Source organism: Camarhynchus parvulus, chromosome 2, assembly GCF_901933205.1.
Source record: "Camarhynchus parvulus chromosome 2, STF_HiC, whole genome shotgun sequence".
Lineage (NCBI taxonomy): Eukaryota > Metazoa > Chordata > Aves > Passeriformes > Thraupidae > Camarhynchus > Camarhynchus parvulus.
In genome coordinates this window covers 13,904,355-13,927,382 of record NC_044572.1, presented here as the reverse complement: position 1 = coordinate 13,927,382, position 23,028 = coordinate 13,904,355, and the positions used below count along the sequence as shown (strand labels likewise).

General features: G+C 36.8%; 1 protein-coding gene across 11 annotated transcripts in view; it reads right to left on the bottom strand.

Annotated features, from left to right (window-relative positions):
* The window catches only part of PARD3 (par-3 family cell polarity regulator), a 444,905-nt gene that overhangs the window by 211,278 nt on the left and 210,599 nt on the right, over nucleotides 1-23,028 (bottom strand). For all 11 annotated transcript variants that reach the window (XM_030943492.1, XM_030943497.1, XM_030943503.1 and 8 more), the window contains 2 exons: nucleotides 7,656-7,747; nucleotides 4,623-4,706 (listed from right to left, as the gene is read on the bottom strand). In XM_030943492.1, the coding sequence (XP_030799352.1) occupies nucleotides 4,623-4,706; nucleotides 7,656-7,747 (176 nt within the window). The remainder of the gene's footprint in view (nucleotides 1-4,622; nucleotides 4,707-7,655; nucleotides 7,748-23,028) is intronic.

Sequence of the window (23,028 nt, the reverse complement as noted above, 5' to 3'; positions counted from 1 at the left end):
CAATATTGACATCGCAGCACTGCTATGGAGGCATTTAAATTTCATGCTTGAAGTCCAGAACCAATTCCCAATCTTTGGTAACCACTCCTCAGATTTTTAGCTTGACTAATACTTCAAATTATGCTTATAAAACTTCTTAAAGGCTGAGATCAGACAGTTTGAATTGAGATACAAGAGTGAGGGAATGGTACATTCACTCCACAGAGAATTTTTTCCCCATACATATGTTTTTGAAAGTCATGGCTACCTTTGAGACTTAAAAGGCTGAAAATGCAGAAGAATAAATGGAGAGGCAGACAGCACAGATCTCCTACTTGATCAAAAGGAATATGATCACTAGAGAGGCACCTTGAAGGCAATATTATGGACTCTAACTATAGACAATGGCCATTAGATATTACTTCAGTTTTCTTTGTACCTTGAGTACAAGACTAAAATTTTTACAGTGCCACACAAGGTGAATTTATAAACTCTAGAAAATGAAGGATATTTCCAATTAAAAAAAAGAATAGAAAGAGTCTAAAAAAATTTCAAATTTCTAGATTTCTAGTAAGGGTAGTTAAGGTTTGTGTATGTTTAAATGCCCACCTCCATTTGAGGCTTTTCTTTCTTTTTAAAAAAAACTGATAAATTTGTCATTTAAACTGACAAAAATTCTCTTTTGTTTTCCTTTCTTTTGAGATTTCCTAATATTTTAAGACATTTAAGATATATAACAAAAAACATTTTTAGCTGTAGGTTTTAGATGTACAGTTCATCATGGATCTTGTGGCATACTTCAACAGAAGAAAAGCTGCAGAGCTGTGCATACCTGTCTGTATCAAAGTAACACATCTGATACTTATAAGTGGATGTTCGTTGTGGAGTTTTCAGATGAATATCCAAATCCTTTTCAGTTCTGCTTTACTAAGTAGACTTCAGAGTAGACTTGGGACTATGGGACTCTGATTTCCATATCATTATTCACAGAGATTTCTGATGTTCTCTCATATATTCCTTGTGTCAATTGAATCTCTTTCCAAAGACAGACATGGCAGGATTTCAGAAGAGCAGCTAGGCTATAGAGCTTGAGATTTCAAAAGCAGAAGAGGCCATATAATGGCAAATTAGGCTGTAATTACTGTTGAGCTTTCCGAGAACTTGGTGCATCCTCACTTAAACATCAACAGAACATCCCACATCATCTAGGCTGCTCAAATGAGATTCTTAAGGGACTGTTTGCTCCTGTCTCTGAGCACCTAATAAGAAGGAAGGATTGGTGGTATGGTAATTCTGCACAGAGTAAGAATTTTCTTTCCTTTCATATTTTTATCTCATTCATTCCCTCTTTTTTCTACTCTTATCTGAACACTTTCCTACTTGCCTTCTCTTCTTCCTTCATTCTACTTTCATTTTCATGCCTCCTTTTCTGCTCAGCACTGCATCTATGCAGTTGCAAAAATGTGCCAGCAGGTTTGCAAACAAAACTTTTATCCTTAAAAAATGCATAACCATAAGGTGATGAATATGTATACCCTCCTCCCTTTTGATAAGATGAATAAAATATGCTAACAAAATCATATGATCAAATAGGCCAATAAAAGACAGATACATTTCTAGAGGCAAAACCAGAAGGATAACAAGGAAACCTCCATAGAATAAAGTTTCACCATATCTTTACAAATCAATAGTACTTTTCCCAGAGAAACACAGGGGTTTTTAATTTTAAAAAGTCTCAGTTTTACTGGAAACAGAAATAATTTGTAGCATCTACAGAGATGAGGCAGAGACCTTTACAGATTTTGTTCAAGATCAAAAGCCAGTACTCAAAAGATTCTTATTCCAAACCCCCAAAAGACCATGAAAAAGTCAAATATTTTCTCAACAGAAGTAAAGAACAGAGTTTTGGCATATAATTGTTACAGTTTTGGAGTGTTTCCTTAAGGAGAGATTTTTCTGGGATAAATTTTTTGGTGGGAGAAGGTTCCTGCTTATTGCATAGGGAAAAAAAGGTGAATTGCATATTACTTTTTCAAGCTATTGCTTTAATAGCCATTGCCTATTGAGTAACAATTTCAAAAGCAAGAGAAAGGAACTACAAGAAAAGTAACTGAAAACACAGCATAACTGGGATTGAACAGCAAGCAAATATAAACCAACAATGGGACAGTGGACTAATCTATATAACAAATGAGATCTTGTCTTTTTGGATATCCCTCCGAGTCTTTACTCAGTCCTGTGTTTGATTTTCTATAATTAGGTTTGTACTAAGCACATCCCCAATCAAGTTATTATAAGCAGGGAGTTGTAGGTTGATTGTAGCAGGGAGAATTATTTTTTGCAGCCAGGGGAGGAACAAAGAGCAGCCATGTGCTACAGTGAGAAATAAGTAGGAAGCAGAAGATCCCTGTCATGCATCTGCTCTCCCTCTGAATAGAGCAAAAGGAGAAAAAGTGTGTCTTAACCAGGAGGGGAAAAAAATTAACCAAATCCCCACCAATTGCTTCAAACCTGAACCTGAGTGTGCTCCTTCCCCTGTCCACGCTGGAGGCAGCTGGAGAAAAATGTGTTTAACCTACCTGCAAGCATGCAGACACGTGGGTATGCAGACAGCAAAGCAGCAGCACAACACATTAGAATCAATCCCAAGCAATGAACTCTGCTCTTCCTTCATTAGAACAGGGCATGGCAGAAGACATTTAGAAGTATTCTAGCTCCTCCCCAACTCTGCTCCTCTACACTTTCAAGACATGGGACCAAGTGTCTCCCCTCTTCAGCAGATTATTTTGTAGAGGGTCAAAAAAACCTCAGCAATTACACATATGGTCCATTTTTCAACGAAATGAGTTCTAGTAGTACGAAGAAAAAGAGGATAAATTTTAATATAAAAATTATTTCCCTTGTAATAGAATTTGCTTTTCCAGTATGTTCTGATTTAAAACATCTATATTTAAAATTGGCTTTCCTGCAGTAAAACTTCATAAAATAATTTTGCATGACATAGTTAAATTTCTTTTTTTAAAAAATTACATATTTTATTTCTGTGTTTATGGCTTTTTTCCTTAACATGGTCTCATTATGTATGAACAGTTTAAGCTTTGCCTCAGACTTGACAACCACATTCACAGGCTGGAAGCAAATTTTACTCAAGTTAAAATTCTTATTCAAAATGTCAAAATACATATTTTAACATCAGCATTACTAAACAAGTACTTAGTAGGCAGCTGACATTCTTAAACCAGTCTTTTCCTTGGCCTTCACACTGCTGAAATCCCAGATAACTGTGCGAACATTTCAACCATTCCTAACTCGATGGGATTTACTTCTGAGTTGTGGTTGAAGTACTGTTCACTCATGGCCTTTTCATCCCCATTCTGAATTTACTGAATTTCAGATTATGAAGAGAAGAATTCACCACTTAACACAAGTTTGCTCTTAATACTTGTAGGCCCTAGAAAAAGTAGCTTTAAAGTAAGACAAATTACATTTTCTCATAATGCATGTCAGTGTATGAACAGTTCATACTGTTCAGGCTATGAAAGCATTGGGTTTAAGTAACAAGTGCAAATAAAGCTCTTATACTGTGTTTAAAATCCCATGAAGATATTTGGTATAGAAGGAAAAATACCTAAAACACTTTAGTATTTCTGAAAATAGCACATTAATATTTGAGAGATACGCTTGTATAGCAAATTAGTTTTGTTAATTTGTTAGTTTTTAATTATAAAACTGAAATTGCTACTGGGACAACAGACACAAGAATTTAACACCCCTTTTCATGTGCAAAGATCACTTTTAAGATACATATATTTGTTCCCCTTTTCCTTTAAGAGAGAAAGTACAGAGCGTACTTAGAATATGCAATCACAGTATAAAATTTGCATATATTGCTGAAAAATTATCATTTCTCAAGGTACTTAAATTTCCAAATCCATCAGTAATTAATACAAAAGCTTAGCTTTTTTGCCTGAGATTATTTTCATGACCCTAAACACTAAAACTCTGCATTAGCAAATTAAGCATTAGAGATTATGTATTCTGTTTATTAATAACATCCCCCACATTGTATTTTTAATGCAAACTTCTTTCTTTACCCCTTTTTTTTTGGTGGGTAAGCAATCAAGCTTCAGGAGTTTCAGCCTGTAAAACAGGTTCACTTTTCCCCAAACCAGAATGTTTCAACTGGTTTTGCTACTTCATTTTAACCCCAACAGATGGGGCAACATGAAATTTTGGAAGTGTGGCAATTGTTTTCTCTCCTGCTCTTAACAAGTAAAAGTGTAGGATGCCTCTGGTTTAGACTCCTGCTGTTATTTGAAAACTTGTGGTTTAAACAGTACACAGGGAAATGTTGCACAACTATCCACCTGAATTAGGGCAGGAGTTTATACATTTTAGGAGTCCAAAAGGAAATGTCTTTGTCCTTCAATTTACCCCGAGATTACAGAGCCTTTGAACTATGGAGTCCATTCCAAGCACAGAGTCAGTAAACTTGCATTTCTTCCTTTCCTAATGAGTGAGACTGCCTCTTGAAAAACAGACAATATTCTACAGAGGGCAAAGGCACACAACACAGAAATTACCACAACCAAGATAAAGCACAGCAAATTACAATGCAAAGAAAATCCTACACGATACGTTACCTTCCGCCTCGGGCACTGAAAGGCACTACATGGATTCCCAAAGGCCCGCCGTCATTGGAGACCTCGACGAGCTTTACCATATCACTGTGAGACAATGACCAATGAGGAATGTGAACATGGAACCAAAAATCCCACACAAACATACACAGAAAAACAAAACCATTCCAGAAACCAAGTCATGGTGATGAAAGCATTGCTGAACACTACGTACCTGAAGATTAATCTGATGGCATGAAAGGAGATCAATCATCAAAATACTTCAATTAATAGAACCAAGAAAAGTATAATATTTTTTTAAATTTAGCTGAATACATAAAAATAGGTCTCGTCATCATCACTGCATGCATATTGCTTTATTTTTTTCTTATTCTAAAGTTAAACTGACCATTGAGTAGAAATACCTTAACTGCCACGCACAATTTTTCCTCAGAAACCTAAAAGCTCATCATAGAGCTAGCATGCTTTACTTTTTTATCCTAGAGACAATGCTAATTTTTTTACATTAGCTTTCCCATAACTACCTCATAATCAAATGAGAATTATTAAATTTTTAATTGGCTAAATCCTTCCAGTTTAAAAACACATTAATCGGTATTACTTTAATTCCATTTCTTTTACTGGAAGATTCCTGCATCTCCTTACTAAGGAAAAGTTTCTAAAGTTTTAACTGTAACATTCAAAACCAACCAGACGTCCCCTGAAGCAACCATGCATCTAGTTTTCAATTATATATTTTGCTGTACTGAGGAAAAAAGCAGCAGAAGAAAATACAGGTTCAGAAAGAGACATGTAAAAATTGTAGAAATAGATTTATTAATGTGTTTGAAACATGCCCACATCTGGAAAGGTGGAATATAGCCCATGAACCATAAAGAGCTATAAATGCATAAATGAGAAAATAATATACAAAAGCCAAACCTCTCAGTAAAACTGGAAGTGAGAGATCTGAACAGAAGCCACAATCTAAATTTGCAGCTTATGCTTCTCTCTAGCATTACATACTTTTTCCTTATTTCCTGGCACAAGATATATATACAAACAGATCATTGAAAAGCTTGCTCCTCATAGGCATACAAATAAAACTTAATCTCAAAATGGAGCAAAGGGCAAGACAAATTCCCTGTGATAGCAGTAAAACATTTTCTAGTTCCTTCAATAAGCTCTTGATCATATGGTGGCCATCGTGAAAGCTTGCAGTTCTTAATCTGTAATTTGAGAATAACCAGACCACATATGGTTGGGAAGTCAACACAAGTCCTGGGTTACAGCTTGTTTTACTTTTGTCCTACACTAAATTTTCTAAATGTATTTTAAGGTAGCTTTTACATTTGCTGTATGCCTCAATTGGTGCCTGAATTTTTACCTTGATGTTTAAACAACATGAATGGAAGGTCTCTATCCTTATTGTCACTGTTAGCTCAAGAAAGTAGTGCAACAACAGGAGAGCTGAGAGACTTCAGCCAAAAACATGTTCTTCTTCAGACATGGATCAATGTTTTAAGACTGAGATCAATACAGCATTTCATACTGTTCCATGTGCAGTTTCTGTATAGGCTGACTTCATTTCCTTCTCACTGTATGTTAAGGATAAGTTGTCATTAATTAGTGGGCAAAGCAGCTCACAGGATTCAAGCAACTCCTCTGACCTCAAAGGGAACTCTAAAAGACACTGCTATTGGTAGGCCTGTGATTCTGTATGATCAACTTTGTCCTGACTTTGCTATTAGCTTAGAAGAAAATTAAGGGCTAGGAAAGAGAACAAGTGAGAATCTGTGTGATGCACCTGGAACTGCCTAAATGGAAATGGCTTAAATTAAAAAAAAAATCCACTTATTTTCCATATCCAGCATACACCATTTAGCTTGTTCTAGTGGTTGAGTCAGTCATTTTTCATTTGTTCAAAATACACATTTAACATCGCTGCACTTATTTTTCTTACACTTTTTCTTTTTAAAAAATTAAAATTCTATCTCAAATTCAAATGTTAAATTTTGTAAAACGGAAAAAAGAGGAAATTATAGTTTCCTAAGAGAGATTCTTTCAATCTGGCTTCCTGATTTTCTCAGAAGTTTGGGCCAACTGCTTCAAACAAACATGCAAAGAGTATGAGATCAAAACAAAACATAAATGAAGTAGCATATGATGAGAAGTCAATAAGTTACCTAAAAGCAACACCAGGAAGCATTACATTTGACAGAAGTTCTGCAAATTCTATTTAGGAAACAGCATTTGGAATCTACAATGTAACAGATTTTGTAAATGGAACCGAGTAAAATGCACATTCTACAGCCTAATAGATGTCACCATGATCTTTATCTAACATTTAAAACCTCTGTCCCTAATTCATAATTTAATTCAAAAATAACAGGAGCAGAAGATTTAATTTTATTTAAAATTTAAGTTAATAAATTTAAAAGATTTAATTTAAGGCTAGAAGGGATATTTTCTCATTAACTCCATAACAAGGTATGGATCAGTTCTTTCCAATGAAATGCAAAAGGTCAAGTTTGCAGTATCTTTTGACTACATAAAATATCATTCAGTGATTGTATTTTTAAATTAGGTGGAGCTAACAAAACACCAGTTTCGATCCATTCAAAAGTATGAGGTTTTTGACCACACAACTTGCGACTGTGACACGTCTTCCTAGACACTGTGAACTAGTGATTGGAATTAAGATTTTCCCCTTTGAAATTCTTGCCTGTTGATCTATTTGTACTAGCACTGACCCTATTCCTTTTGTCAAGTTTTCAAATTTCCATCAAATAAGCATATTCTTTGAGGCAGAAAATCTTCTGTAGCATCAGCACTTATAAATGTCAAGTTTCCAATGCTCATCTTTAATACGAGCTTTTTAAACTGTTTAAAATCTGTTTTTAAAAGATCCATTTTTTTAAACCAAAATGACACATGACCTAAAAAAGATTGCCCCACTTTCTTAAGAGTAGTATCACTCACATTATTCTGAGCACTTCACTAGTCTGCGTTTAATCTTAAGACTTGTTAAAACAATATGTTCTGCCAGTAACTTACTCCAGGGAAAAATTGGTAGCATTCTCCAAACCAGTGTCTGCATGTCCAACAGGCTCAACTCTGCTGTTGTCCTCCTCTGTTCGATCTTCATCCTAGATATTAAAAAAAAAAAAAAAAACCAAAAAACAACTATTTAAACCTACATTTAATTTTATTAACTCATTTTCATAATGATTATTGGGGTTACCACATGTGCAGTGGAAATGCTTCCACAACTGTCTGAAACTGTTCTGAATTGGTTTTTGTCACTTTCAACATTTTTGCAATTATATTTATAGTTTGGCCAGTGTTATATCATAATTCTACTACAGTTATAAAAGCCATGCAACAGAAGCTATCACAGTCAGCATTTTTTTAGGTTGACAAGCAAAGCACAAAATCAGCTGATGGTCAGCAGTGTTTGGGGAAACTCCTCCCAGGCTCTCCCAGGGCAGGGGGCTTGACTGATCACACAAGGCAGATCACTGAGGCTCATTTGCAAAGTCTTCAAAATAGTATAAGAAAATGCAGCTTCTGTAATTCCATGAAGTATCAAGAGCTTTTTAAACATTTTATCACGGCCTTTATTAATAGCTTGCCAAAGAAGGCTGACATCAAAGAGCTACGTGAGGGTTTAATGCTAACCAATTTATTTTATTTTTAATTTCACTTTCCAAAAAGTACATATGTTATTCACCAAATGTATAACTTTAATGTCAAAGTTGTGAATGCTGTACTTTCAAATTTAGATCAGGGTAATTCAAGGACTTCCAGTAAGAAGCTCTAAACCCATTCTTATGTGTGTGTTAATTATTGGAAGCTTATACTTTTAAATATCCATGTAATCAAAAAGAAAATATTACAGAGTGCGAACAGTAGGTTTCAAGCACAGACAGAGACAGATCAATCAGGTCAGTGAAATAATACATGATAGGCTATGAGTTTAGCACACAGAGTCAGACAACTCATTAAAGTATTGAAGAAATGTTAGAAGCAGGCAAAGACAGTTGGTAATGTCTAATTGAGATTTCCACAGGGAATCTGCAAAAGCAGGAGGCTGGATGCACCAGGCTTCCATGGGCTATGGACATGCCTTCTGCACCCTGGAAAGCAACACACTTTGTGAGGCCAAGCTGCTTGGAAGATTGATGATCCTGTGTCTCAAGAGGCATTAATATGCACCTCCTTGCCATATCCCTCTGTTAAGCACAAGGTAAGTAATGCATTTCAAAGGTTAACCAGCACCTTGAACCTGCCTAGAAATGTATATTTACTGATTTCAGTTGAAGTTTTATATGCATCACTGCATTAATTTTAAAATTAAATAAATATTCAAATCTCCATGCCAATTCTAAAGTCACATGCAAAAAGGTTTATAAAGGAAAATCGGAACACTTGGTGTTGTTTCATACTGAAAAGAGGTATTCCACACCTTGTGTCATACAGCATCTTGCAAATCACTGTCGCCATGGGTTTCCTGGTTTGAAGTTAGGGACATTGCTGGTTGTAGAAAACTATGTATTTTTATTGCAATGAAGTTGTTACTAGCCTAAAGAGAGCTCTTTTCATCAGAGTTGCTGATGAAGCCCAAGTTTGAATCTCACTTATGACAAAAGGTCATCACAAATGAACATGACTTTGTTAATAATATGGTTTTTGGCAAATTTTCATTGTGGCTTTTCCAAGCAAACATGCAAGAAGTATATATATACATACATACATATATATATATATATACACACACACACACAGAAGAAGAGATTGAAATAACATCCTATCTATTTGCAGATATGCCTCTGCCAAAAAAATCAATGTCTGGCTTTATGCTGTGTCATTTTAGCAGTCATCTATATATGTGCAATGTAAGCATCATTCATTTAGTAACACTTGGGTCCTACACTTCATCACCCTTAAGCCCCAAAAGCTTTTCTCTTGACAACTTTAATTTTGTTAGCAGAACTCCCCTTGCCCCACTCAGTGTTTGCAGAAGTCCTTTGGGCTTGCTCTTGACAGACCTGCCTCCAGTGCCCTCCTGGGACACAGCCCCTTGTGCAACACTTGAGCTAAATCCTTGTACAAACCCTTCTTCCCACCCTTCCCAAACCTGAGAGTATCTTTGCTCTTGTTCCCACCAGACCTAGGCCTCTCCATTTGTTGGACATCCTGTTTCCTTTCTTCCTGTCCCCCCTGGTGGTCTGGAGGCTTTTCCTGCCAAGGAGAGGAGCATCCCTCTGCCTGACCTCGAGTGCAGCCAGGTCAGAGCAAAGAGCCAACTCAGCTGCCTCCTCTGCACCTTCCAGTCTTGGGGTATAACAAATCAGAAACTGCAAATCAAAAGCTATGTATAACAGATGCTATCTGGCACCGTCACATCTACATTTTGCGCCTTTTGTTTTGAGAATCATAAACACAGCAAGTTTTGGAACCACACTGACTGTCAGTTATCCAAGCAATTAAGGAACAGCAGCTCCCACACGCCTCTGTCTGGCTTTCCTGGACAGCAGACAGATCTGTATCAGAAACATGCATGTGCCCATAAATAGGTGCTTAGAGGAGCAATCATAATCCTAATGAAAGCACTACTGCCATGATCAACAGATGTATGATGTACCCTTTTAAAAATCTTTAATATTACAGTAATCAGACGCTCTTTTCTTCTCAAAATAACACAGATTTTCATTTACACTGAAGTGAACAGAGAGAAAAATTGGACACCTGCAGAGGGATTTGACTTAAAATTCTGATTTACTACAAAAAGTAACTAACTAGCTGTGAAAATCTTTGCATCAAGCAATTATTTCTTTATTTGGAAAGCAGATTTCTTCTGAAAGGCAAATTCGACCTGGATGAGGTAAACAAGGAAAAGGACATTTAACAGAGCAAGAAAGTTTCTGTGAACCCACTTGGACGTTACTGCAGATATTTCTCAGAAATAATTAATTTGAGCAAGTTCCCAAAAGTGTAAGGTTTATTTTCTCTACATAAAACGACTGATATCTGCTATATCAAAAAATACAGTTTTTAAGGTACAGCTATGAAAGAGAGAATGTGTTTTTCTTCTGAAACTGAAATAAGAGTAATTAAAAGAGCTTTTTATCTTTATAGCACAGAGGAAAATTTAAAGCATCTCTTCCAATGTACTTCTCCATATCTTGAATTTCTCAGTGTAAAATTTCCCACTGTTTGAAAAATAAAAAGAAATCATTATTTTTCTAAGTTCTGTAATAAAGTTAATGACTCAAAAACTGAAAAATTATCTTAACTGCTTAAAATGGACTATTAGTGCTAAAAGTTCTACCTATAAAAAGGTCCATTTCACAGTTCACCTGCACATTGTTAATGAAATACATATGAAAAGTTGCAAATTGGGTTTTTATTTTTGAAGACAGTCTATCACCACTTAGGATTAAAAATCTGCAGAGTTAAGGAATGTCAGCAGTATTCTTGCCAACAGAACCTTATCCAATATATATGAACCCAAACAGTTATTTTAATTACATTTTCTCAGAAAATTTCTGAATGAAATCTGCCTAGTGTAATTTCCAAAGCCCAAAACCAGCCGCGTTTTCCCTGCCTTACTGGAAATTGTAATGTCCATTACCAAAATACCAGCTCCTGCCTTCAAGCAATCCACAGCTTCATCTTCAAAGTGAAGTTCCCACTTCATCTCTGTTCAATACATTCCTCCTTCAAGAATGTGACCAATTTAAACTTCAGATATTATTGAGCTGATACAATACTGATAAGCTGTAATAATTTAATTTAGGTATCTTGTATTAATACCGTATATGAGTATGGTATTCAGCCAGCTGAGTCCCTCAGTAGTGTCTGTGGGGCCTGAGACCTGGCTGGAGACAGCAGTGCCTCAGTGAGCATCACAGTGAGATTGACCTTCCCAGGGAGCATCAGACACTGGCTTATTTTCTACCATTTAATTTTTTTAAATTTTAGCACAGTGAATGTAAATCCTGTAAAATCCCAAACTGAAAGGATCCAACACCAAACTGGTGCTTTAGATTTTACTGTAGAGAAGGACAGGTTATCTATAATGATAGAAAGCGCCTCACAATATTTTATTTTCCTCAGCTAAGACACAAATAAAATAAAGCTATTGCTATTAAAATATGCCCTTCCCTTCAAATTTCCCCTTTTAGTCTCCTGCACTTCTCTGTAATGATTATGGAAGAAGAGACATACTCGCTATTAGTCTCCTGGCAGCTGTGCTTCATAAATGTTTGTTTGGTTCTTGCAACATAAAGTAGGTTCTCTCTCTCTGTATGATCACACTTGATGGGAAACAGCTCCTAAGAGACCTCTTTTCCTGTGTCTTAACTAGCACAAATACACCAGCATCAGGCTTTTGTGCTAATGTTCTCACTTTTTGATTAACCGGCCAAATCTCCAGAGAATGGCAATTTTCAATCAAATCTGAAGAGCAGTTACAAAGACAACATGGGGAAAACCCAAAAAATACTGAATACAAAAAATAGGCTATGTTCCCTCTTGAACATACGGATATATGCACAAATAATTAGGTGAGAGCTTTGTGTAATTCACAACAGCCCTGTACTTGGTGCACTGCTATTATCAGTAACCCAGGGAGAGAGAAACCTTACATTAAATCATCATCCACTGAAACACAAAAAAATGCATGCAAAAAATTATTTAATCTTTTACATATATATATACACACACACGCATATATACAAGTTAATATTCTCTTTACATCTCAATAATCCCTATGTTACTCATGTCCTTCTGCAGGATGGTCACCCTGCAATTGGAAATGACAATATTCACATAGTTTTTATATGCCTCACTACACTAAAATGAAATTTTCCTTGCTCAGTCAAATCAGTGAATAGATATCATATAGACATAGAGGAGTGCAGAATGGAAGGGATTTCTCAGGTCTCTGATGAATATCAAATTCATTCCCTGCTATCACAGGCAATCATCTCTTATTTCCCATTTATTAAACTGATCAAGCTGAGCCTTAAGCCTGGTTGGCTTTACAATGGCACTATTTCTGTTTTGAAGTGCCTTAAAAGGAAATGTTTTTACAGATTTAAAGAGAGATTAATTTGATTTCCTATTGTCCAAAAAGCAGAACACCAGAGAGCCAGTGAATATAATTTGATACAACCTTCCTTTCGCAAACGTATGTGACAATTCATTCAATTTTGAAAAACTAGCATTTTTTCAGTCATAATAACTTTCTAAAACACCTATTAAAAGCCTGGCAATACTAATAACAGCTGAACAAGTCCTATGGTATACCAGTTATTTTGTAGTGTGTATTAATTTAGAGCTTCACTGAAGTCAGTGGTCTTTCGGGGCTCAACAACCTGTGATGCATCACTGAAATGACACACATGTTCTGTAATGATTTGGTGGCACACACCTCTATCACACAGCAAGCCAGGCTGGTGGCTGGAGCAAAACACAAATACTCCTTGGCCACATGGCAGAGCTTCCAGGAAAAAAGATTTTTACTAGATTATGCTGCAGTTAATTCTTTTTACAGTAGGCATTGCAGACAGCACCGAAAAGTATGAGAGCCTTTTACGAGCTTTAGAGTATGTTAGGCAAAAGGCTTTCCTGCTAGTGAATTTAACTTGAGACATTTTGCTGCTTCTGCTTCTTCACAGTCAAGAAAATCCTGGGTCTGCCCCTACAGTGATAGCTTACCAACAAACAGCAAGAAATGCATTAAAAGTCAAAAGGCTTTTTTGTTGTTGATCGAATGTGCTTCTTAATTCATGCATCTGAATAATCTCTGCCTACCAGTAGAGAAAATAATATTGATGAAAAGAGAAAAATTATTATCCAAAAATTGCAAACATGCACCTTGGCAAACCCATACAAGGAAAACAGCACCAAATGGGATCTGACAGAAAAAAGCCCATCAATAATGTCTAAAGCACCACTGATTCTCCAGCATTTCACAATGTGCATTGTAATCGTATTTCACAGACTGTATCTGCTCTTTGCCTGAAAGCTACAGGGTTTGTTTTCCCCAAACTGAGGTCATCCCACTCTGGATTGTTTCAATGTCTTCTCCAGGACCACTGACAGTCTGGGGTGGGAGGCAGAGGGAGGAGGTGTGCTGCAAAGCAATAGCTACCAGAACAAATCCATACATCTAGGTTCCTCTACAGATGGCAAGTATCAAGGGGATAACAAAAATACGTAGCTGTTCCCACCAGATCATATTTAAAAGACATTTTAGAGAAGACTCAAGTATTACTGGAGCACAAAACTATTTTTGTGTTCATTCTGCAACAGCTCCAAATCCACATATAATGTGCACCACTACAACATTCATAGCATATTACAACACAATATAATGATAACAAAATAGTGCCTTAAGTTTCTGTTCACTGGCAAATGGATAAAGGGTTGCCAAATTGAACTTTAAAAAATACCTAGATGATATAGTTATTATATTAAAGAGAAACTCAAAATGAAGACAACATTGGGTCCTTTCTAATTTCCTACATTGACTTTCTATATTATAGTGGCAAGAATAACTCAAAAGTGCATTTCCTTATTAACATGTTGGGGATAATATTAAATGCTTGCAAAGCAAATATAAGACTCTTGGATGTGACACTTTGAACAGCAGAAATATTAAAATGGATCTCAAATGTCTCAGCAGCAGCTTAGGATGCTAAGCCACAAAACGCTTCTTGCTCAAAGATACCAGATGTGCTTCATCTCTTCCTTTTCTTAGCACCTAGTAACACCTGCACAGTATAACCTATTTTTTAAACATTTTATTAGATGCCAAGTATGTGAAGAAGTAGAAAACTCAAGGCATTTCATCACATAATGAATTTGTCAGACAGTTCACTTACAGAGCAGCTTGTAAGTAAAACCAATCACAGCTAACAAGAATAGCCAGAAAAGATTTGGCAGGACCAGACAAAGCTTCCCAGCACTTATAGTGCTGCCTGTTGGGGAGCCCACTAAAATTAATCTTTAAAACCAAACACAGTGATAAAATCAACCAAAAGATTTGATGCAACAATAAAGCACTAACCTCTCACATGCTACATATTTGAAATATATAAAGCATGGATTGTCACACTTTTAATATTAAGTGAAGCACCCAAATAGCTTTCTGAAGATCTGATCAATAGTAAATTACAGATGTGTCCATCATATTATAAAGAGAAGTAACTCTCTCACAGACCCATGTACAACTATAACAAATTACCTCAAACTGATTGTTGCCTTAAAAATGGGTTCATTTTGTGTAACTGCCTAGTTACAGTCTTTATTCCATTTTCTGCTTTTCCTCAGGATTCAAAACATATCTGTTTCACAGGTGTAAGTCTGCTCTTTGTTTCTTTTAAATAAGGCTTATCTACAAAATATTTCCATGTTCAAATCTCTGAAATTTTATACTCTTCTCATATGATTCACAGACTGACATACAGACCACCAAGATCTGCCAGTGTAAAACAAATATCAGGGCTCATATTAAATATAGATTCAAAGTCTTACTTAGATGTCAGAATCATGGGAAGTATCTTTAAAGAAAATAGTTATCAGCTTTACTTGAAACAAGGCTACAATTATAGGTCAATGTATAATCAAATTCCCAGCAAAGTTCAGCCCAAAGGCTAGGCCTGGTTATCATCTACCTTGCATAATGCAGGAATTACCTCAATTACAGAGACATCCCCACATGGTGAACCAACATAAGTGTAGCACTTGGCATGTAACAAACACACTCTGGTTGACGTCTTCATATCCAATTTATTTTCCCTTTCATCTGATACATACCCTGCTCCTATAGATGACCCCTTGCTAACTCATGTGATACCTGCACACAGAGGGGAAACTGCCCCTGCTTTGGTAAAAGGTGCTTCACTTGAATTTTTTCACAACAGGGATGACTTTTACTAAAGGAAGTCCAATTTCCTTTTAGAACTTGAGTTCTTCCTACTCCACAACACCAGTTAATACAGTTCTGGGATTTCAAGACCAGAAACATTCATTTGATATGGAGAAGTTGATGTTTATGGAACTAAGAAAACTCAACAATATACTCCTAACATGGATTGTTACTATGGCATCCAGGAAATAAATAAAAAAATATATATAAATACAAATATAAATACATATATAAGATATATATATTTATATAGATTATATAGATATAGATTAGACATAGATATCTTCTATATACATATAGAAGCTTCTAAATATACATATGTATTTATAAGGCCACAGCAACAAAGACATTATTTTGTTCTTAAGGTAGGAAAAAAACAGATTACATGGCAGTGCTATAACTACATTGTGTTTGTTTTTTTCTGTTGAGTAGTCTAAAGTAGGTCAAGTTAGGCACATCCATTAGTTCTCCTATAAATAGATCCACACTGAATTCACCTGCTTGTAACTAATGTAGAGCAACAGAATTTTAAATACTTTTCCCTTTAATCTGACAAGTTAGTTCATTCTGTATACAGACACCAGGAAAAAAAAAGTCATTAAGTCTTGCATGATTTTAAAATGCCAAAAAAAATGACAACGGAAACATGAAATTGGGACAAACTTTCCCTGCAGAAAACCCAGTGTACATGCCTCCACCTATAAGCTTAGAGATCTAAAAGACTTCTGCAGAGATGTATTATAGATAAGTCACACAGTTTCCCCTTGATATTGAGACAAAGGAAAGGAGACAACTCTGTATTAATCACTTCACATTTTCCCTGTAACACTCCTGAATATATTATTATTCACCTCACATTTTCAAAGACCGTGATTTTCTTCTGAGGATTTTTTTTTTTCAAAGATACAAAAAGCATTTCTTATTTAGCAACTTGAATTTGTCATTAGGCAATTTTCAAACAGGTCTCATAGCTCTTTTATCCTTATTCATTTCTTTTTTTTTTAACTGAAATGGTCCCTTGTTGCTTGATTTGCAGATCTGTATCAGCATGCAAGGATTTCGCTGGCTTCAGCCAAGTACAGAACAGTTCAAACCCCTGGAGCACTGAACATAAGACTCAATTTAGAAGCAAGGTAAAAGTATAGCACTCTCTTCCCTGTCACACAAAACATCATTTTACTCACACAGGCATCTTAATAACAAAATTCAATTCTGGATATTTTTCTCAGCATGGCTCAGGACCGTTCAGAAATTACGTCAGAAAGCTCACTGAAGACTTAGCTTTTTAAAAATGCAATTAAAATATCTGTTTTCCAATAAGGCAAAAGTCTATACATTGGTGGGAGTTTAAACTTAGGACATATCCTTTGAGTTCTGTCTCCTTTAGAAAATGCAACTTTGAAAGCTTTTGGTTTTGTGTTACTAACAATCCCCCTGTTAGTTTTGCCAAAGAATCATAAAAATCATGGAATGGCTTTGCTTGAAATGGTCCTTTAAGTTCATCTAGTTAAAATCCCCTGCCGTGGGCAGGAACACCTTTCACTAGATCAGGCTGCTCAGAGCCCCATCCAGCCTGGCCTTGAGCACTTCCAGGGATGAGGCATCCACTTCTCTGGATGTTCCAGTGCCTCATCACTCTGACAGTGAAGAATTTCCTTCTAATATCTAACCTAACATCTTTCAGTTTGAAGCAATTTCTCCTTCTCCCATACTACATGCCTTTGTAAAAAGCCCCTCTCCAGCTTTACTGTAAGCCCGCTTAAGTACTAGGAGGTGCTTTAAGGTTTCCCCAGAGCCTTCTCTTCTCCAGGCTAAACAGTCCCAATCCTCTGGGCCTGTCTTCATAGCAGAGGTGCTCCAGCTCTGGTCATCTTCACAGCCTCCTCTGGACCTGCCCCATCAGGTCTGAATCCTTCTTATGATGTGAGGCCCCAGAGCTGATGGGGCTCCAGCTGGGATCTCAGCAGAGCAGAGCAGAGGGACAGAATCACTTCCCTCTCACTGCTGCCCATGGTGTTTTGGATGCAGCTCAGGACATGTGTGGCCTTCTGGGATGCAAGTGCACATTTTCAGGTCATGTCCTGGTCCTCCTTAACCAACACCCCCAAGTTCTTCTCCTCTGGGCTGCTCTCAAATCACTCTTCACTGAGTCTGTGTTTTGTGCTTGGGATTGCCCCAACCCAGGTTCAGGATCCTGCACTTGTCCTTGTTGAACTTCATGGGGTTTGCATGTGCCCACCTTTCAAGCCTGTCCAGCTGCCTCCAGATGGCATCCCTTCTTTCCAGAGTGTCAACCACACCACATGGCTTGGCATCATCACAAAATTTATGAGGATGTCCTCAATTACACTGATATGTTAATATCTTATAATCTTGTTTAAAGAAAAATCCATGGGTTTCCTCCCATTTAGACAGTGACTTACCTCCACTTCTCATCTGCTAGAAATCGCTAACACATAACTTTGGTTTATGACTTTTTAAATTTATATTCATACCGATTAAAAGTAAAAAAAACCTATACATCTGTTTCAAAAGGTCTTTTGTGTTACACATCAAGTAGATGGACAAATACACCTGAGGTGAAGGAGCCCTAACGTGCACATATCTTAACATTAGGTCTTCCTGTCCCAGCTCTTCCTTCCTAAAAGAACAAAACCAGGCAAGGTTCTGGCCCCAAGTCCCAGAGAACAAAGACCCAGAAGGGAGCACCAGCACTGTGTTGGTGATGTAGGACACCTGGCCTTGATGCAGAGGGACAAGGCACCCAAACCTGCTCTCAGCTCCTATGAAAATTTGAGTGATGAGATTTCACCATTTTGCTATTTCATCTTTTACTTCTCTTTTGCTGAATTCACAGTTGCATTCCACTTTTTTTTCCCACCTCATTCTACTGAGAAACTCCACTAAAATTGCCTCAATTGAGTTTCCCTGTTATGCTGTAAAATTTTCTCTTTTGGTCTTTTGCACAACATGATTTTTACCTTAGGCACCAAACAAATTCACCATTTTAATAACAGAAAATGCTATAGCATTTTTCATTGTCCTTTGCTCAATTTGTTTTGTTGAAATCAACATGAAAAACAATTTCAAACTTCTCAGTAAATGCTTCATTTACAAATGCTCCACTCCAAGTGCCTACAGGGTTACAATCTGGTCTATGACAATTTTATTCATTTTTTAATCAAAAGCATTAAATCAAATTTAAAATAAATACTACTCAGTACTTTTGTAGTGCCTTCCAGCACAGTATGGCAAGAGCAGTTCAAGGACAATAATGACTTCAGCTTCACTGCACGCACAGGAGGAAGATTAGAGGTTATTCTCCAAATTATTTATTCAAGGAAACTGAGGCAAAAAATATTTTTTTCCCTATTTTTGATGTTCATCTCCAGCTTTAAATGCTTTCAGTTTTGGGTGATGTCTCTGAGATAGACAGAGCCTTAGTTTAAGAAAAATGTAAATGTATTTACACATAGTCCTGAACTTAACCAAGAAGGCAGCACCAGGGCCCCATCACCTCTTGCAGGATGGGCTGGAGCAAGGCTGGAACAGCTCCCTTGGAGCACTTTGGTCCTGGGCCTGCACCAGCACACCTGCACTGCCTCACTGCCATGCAAAACCCTTACACAACATGTGATAAAACACAAAACTTCATCATCATCAACAGCCAAACTTCATCATCACCAACTCACTAAGCTATCCAGGGACCACCAAAGACAACCAGACAACCTCTTTGTGTAAAATGTACCAAGGAACAAAGTGTAGGACATCACACAACTGCTACAACCACAGCTCCAGAGGCTCTTCACAAACTACCTGTTACAAAGGAAGGGCGTTTCAAGAAATAACTAATTTATTACCATCTGTGGCAGCAGAAGAGATCCCAGCTCCTCAATAAAATTAGTTCTTTTTACACTTCTCAGAGATCTTATTTCCATTTGCAATTCTTTCCCCTCCTTTTCCACACCAAGTCAGAGCAGTTAGGACTGAATTCAGCATGTGTGATGGTGGTACAGTATTTCCAAGCAATTGTATTTCCTTCCTGCAGCCCATAATAACACCTCAGCCTGGCATTTCATTACCCAGCAAGGCCAGCACAAACCACAGATGTGGGTTGTTGAAAGCAGCAGTCTCCTCTTCTCCCCTCCCCAGATGGTCATGTCTGGCATTGGATTCCTCTGTCCACCTTCTCCTTTCAGTTTATTCAAGCATTTGCATCATTATACAAAAGATCTAAATTAAAATTAATGTTTAATAAAAACAATTTTAATTGGTTACATTTCCCAGGCTGGTCCAGTTCAGTCTAATTAACAGCCTCATAAAAGCTTAGGGAGGCACAAGGGAGGAAGCAAAGCATGGCCAAGACGGCTTCTTTCAGCAGCAGAGACGACTGAAAATGTCTCTACTGCTGTGGCCCCAGACTGTTTGAAAGGATACTGCTCATCTGCAGTCCTGAAACCAGCTCAAGGCACTCATTTCAGCATTCAGTAACTTGCACTATGTCCATCTCTCTTTTAATATCATCCCTCTTTTATTACCTCCTTCAAAACACTACCTATTTTCAACTAATCTAAATAATTGTGTCTTGTTCACTGAACTCGCTACATCAGCAACTCCCCCTCTTTCAAAATGAGCAGGCTTTCCAGGAATAAATCCCTCTTGCCCTTGAACACTGCTGACCTATTTTCCATCATTTGTTTTTTCCCTGCAAATTTCTAATCTACAGCAGAACTTTATTTGTCACCATATAAGCAGTTACTAAACAACCATTTTATTTACTAAAATTCTACCATTTCCCTTAGAGGAGACCAAATTAAGACAGGGGCACAACTATGCTTTTAAATTCTATTTCTTGAATGTATTAAAAGTTAAGATGCATGAACAGAAAGGGAAAAAAACCACATCTTGTGCTTGAATTCCTTTCCATCCATCCCACCCCAAAAAAGGTGAAAATAAAGAAGTCATAGATACATTAGAGAAGCATGTACCTGAGTGCTTCTCATCAGTCATAGCACTTTATTCATGGATGTCTACATAAACACTTTTTAAACAAACAGTAGCATTTGGGGGAGCAAAATTCAGTAAGGAACCAGAAAAACGTTTGTCAATTAGGATTAAAAAAGCATAGACAGCGCTAAATCCCAAAAGTATAAACACTGTTAAACCCCACATTTAAACATTCTGATTTTGACACAAGGTTTTCTTAGTTGTCACTTAGTTACAAGCTAGCTAAAGTCAGGTTGAAGGTTTCAAAATGTACAGGAACTTTTCAATTTCCCATAAAATCACTTTCGAATCCCAGATGAGCCAATCAATGAAGCTGATCCAGTCTAAGACCTCCTGAAAAAAATGTTTATTTTACTTTAACTCTTCACAGCTATCTTCTGAACCTGGAATACAAAATACTTTTAGGAAACAGATGGAAGCAAGTCCTATTACCTTCCTGGAGTTTTTTCTTCAAACTATGAAAGGAAAGCTTGAAGAACCCTGAAGAACAAGCAAATGCTGGGATTTCAGTACAAAGTCTCTTTAGAAATCAAGCTGCACTGAGAGCTTCTCTCTCTACATCCCTGGGCAAGATCTTTGGCCATTGACACTTCCCAGAGTCACAGAACACATCCAGTTTCAGACAACCCAACTGGGCTAGTCCAGCACCTTGCTATGGCCAGCTCCGGCTCTCGCAGAGGGCAGTGCAAGGACAATACTGATCTACCAGGACTGACTAGATGGGAAATAGGAAATTATCTGCTTTATCATTAGAGGACTAGAAGAGTGAATCAGAGAGTGGACCTTTGAGACAAGGTAAAGGCCATGATATCTTATAAAACTGATTTACTATAAAGGCAAAACCAGTTTAGAAAAAAAATTAGAAAATTCTGTGACAAAGGCTCAAAGGCTCCTCACTGAAATTAAAAAGCTCGTGGTTTTCTCATAAGATTATATTATTTGAAGAAAAAACGGAGAAACAAAACAGATTAGTGCTAAACCTATGAAATTTCATTTACTATAATCAGCAGGTTACTGACTCTTCTTTTTTGTGGTCTATCCTCATCTATTTACAGGCTCAGAATGATTCCTTAGTATTAATATTCAGAATATTTTTGCAGTTTGATTAAAATAAAAACAAACAACAAAACTTAAATATCTTGCACACATGTATTCCAAACAGTGGAAGAGTAGGTTAAAAACAAAGTGATGAAATTCACCAGTAAAATACAACTTAGGTTTAAAACAATCTTTTAAAACATGATCAATGAGTTTTGTGAGACTTCGCTATATTACATCGGCAGACTGAGAATCCTGGTGACTGAGGAAATTGAAACACAAATAAATGCAAGACAAAGAATTCTGAGAAATGCAATCTAGCTTAAGCTTCAAAGGGAAGAATCTTGAAAAAAGTAGCACCTCTCAAAAACAAAACCCAATAAACCACCAAAATCAGCAAAAATAACCATACATTAAGTAACTAGTCGGTGATAATACTGAGGTATATTTAATATATCTGGTTTTACCTGCAGCATGAAATAATTTTGCATCAAATTTAGCTCTAAAAGTACTTTCAAATAGCAATTCCCTTTAGTCTTTTGCCCTCTTGGGGTAGCATGGATGAATATTAATGTAATAAGTACTTCTTTATACTGTAGATGAATAAAACAAAAGAAAATGGGCAACAGTATGACATCAAATATTAATGAAGAAAATTAGTCAAAAAGCATTAAGTAGCAGTGAAAACAACAGATTACTGGAAAGATTACATTACTTCTCTGTCTTATTTACCAGCTCCACAACAACAGTGCAAAAAGGAGACATGGAGTGGGCCAATGATACAGTACATATAGGCAGCTAACCTACAGTCTCATTGTATGGAAAAGTACTATATTTTATTTGTTTTAAACTAATTTCTGGTCTGTCTGACTTACAGGTAGCACAGAGTCTGAAATGCCTGAAGTGGAGAAAACAACTGCATTTCCACTTGTATGTCTCTTTGGACATGACTAGAAAATATTTCTCTTTATGGTGAAAAATCCATGTAGGAAAAAAGGGTTTAGAAACCCAGCAGATTTCCAGAGTGTAAAGTGTGTAACCTGTGGATGTAGAGGGGAACAGAGATACCAATGCTCATCCACTGTTAGCCTGACCATATAAGAAGGACACACAGAGAGGGGACTTCTGCTGACTTGTAGCAAGTATGAAGGAACATCCCTCCAGCTTTATGAAAAAAAAAAAAAAAAACAAAACTGCATCTTCCCACTCACCACTGTGAACATCACCAAAGCAAGGCACAGAGCAATGCACACACAAGAACCACCCATCCACTGGTGCATATGCTGCAGCAAAGAGTTAAACATGGGAAAGTTGGAAGCTTTTTGTCTATATAGTTCAGGTAATCTACATAGTAACTGAGTACAAGGGAGTTTCCTGCCAAAATGAGGTAGTAAAGAAGAACAAAGGATGTATTTATAAACCTGCTTTTCTCTGTAAGAAAAT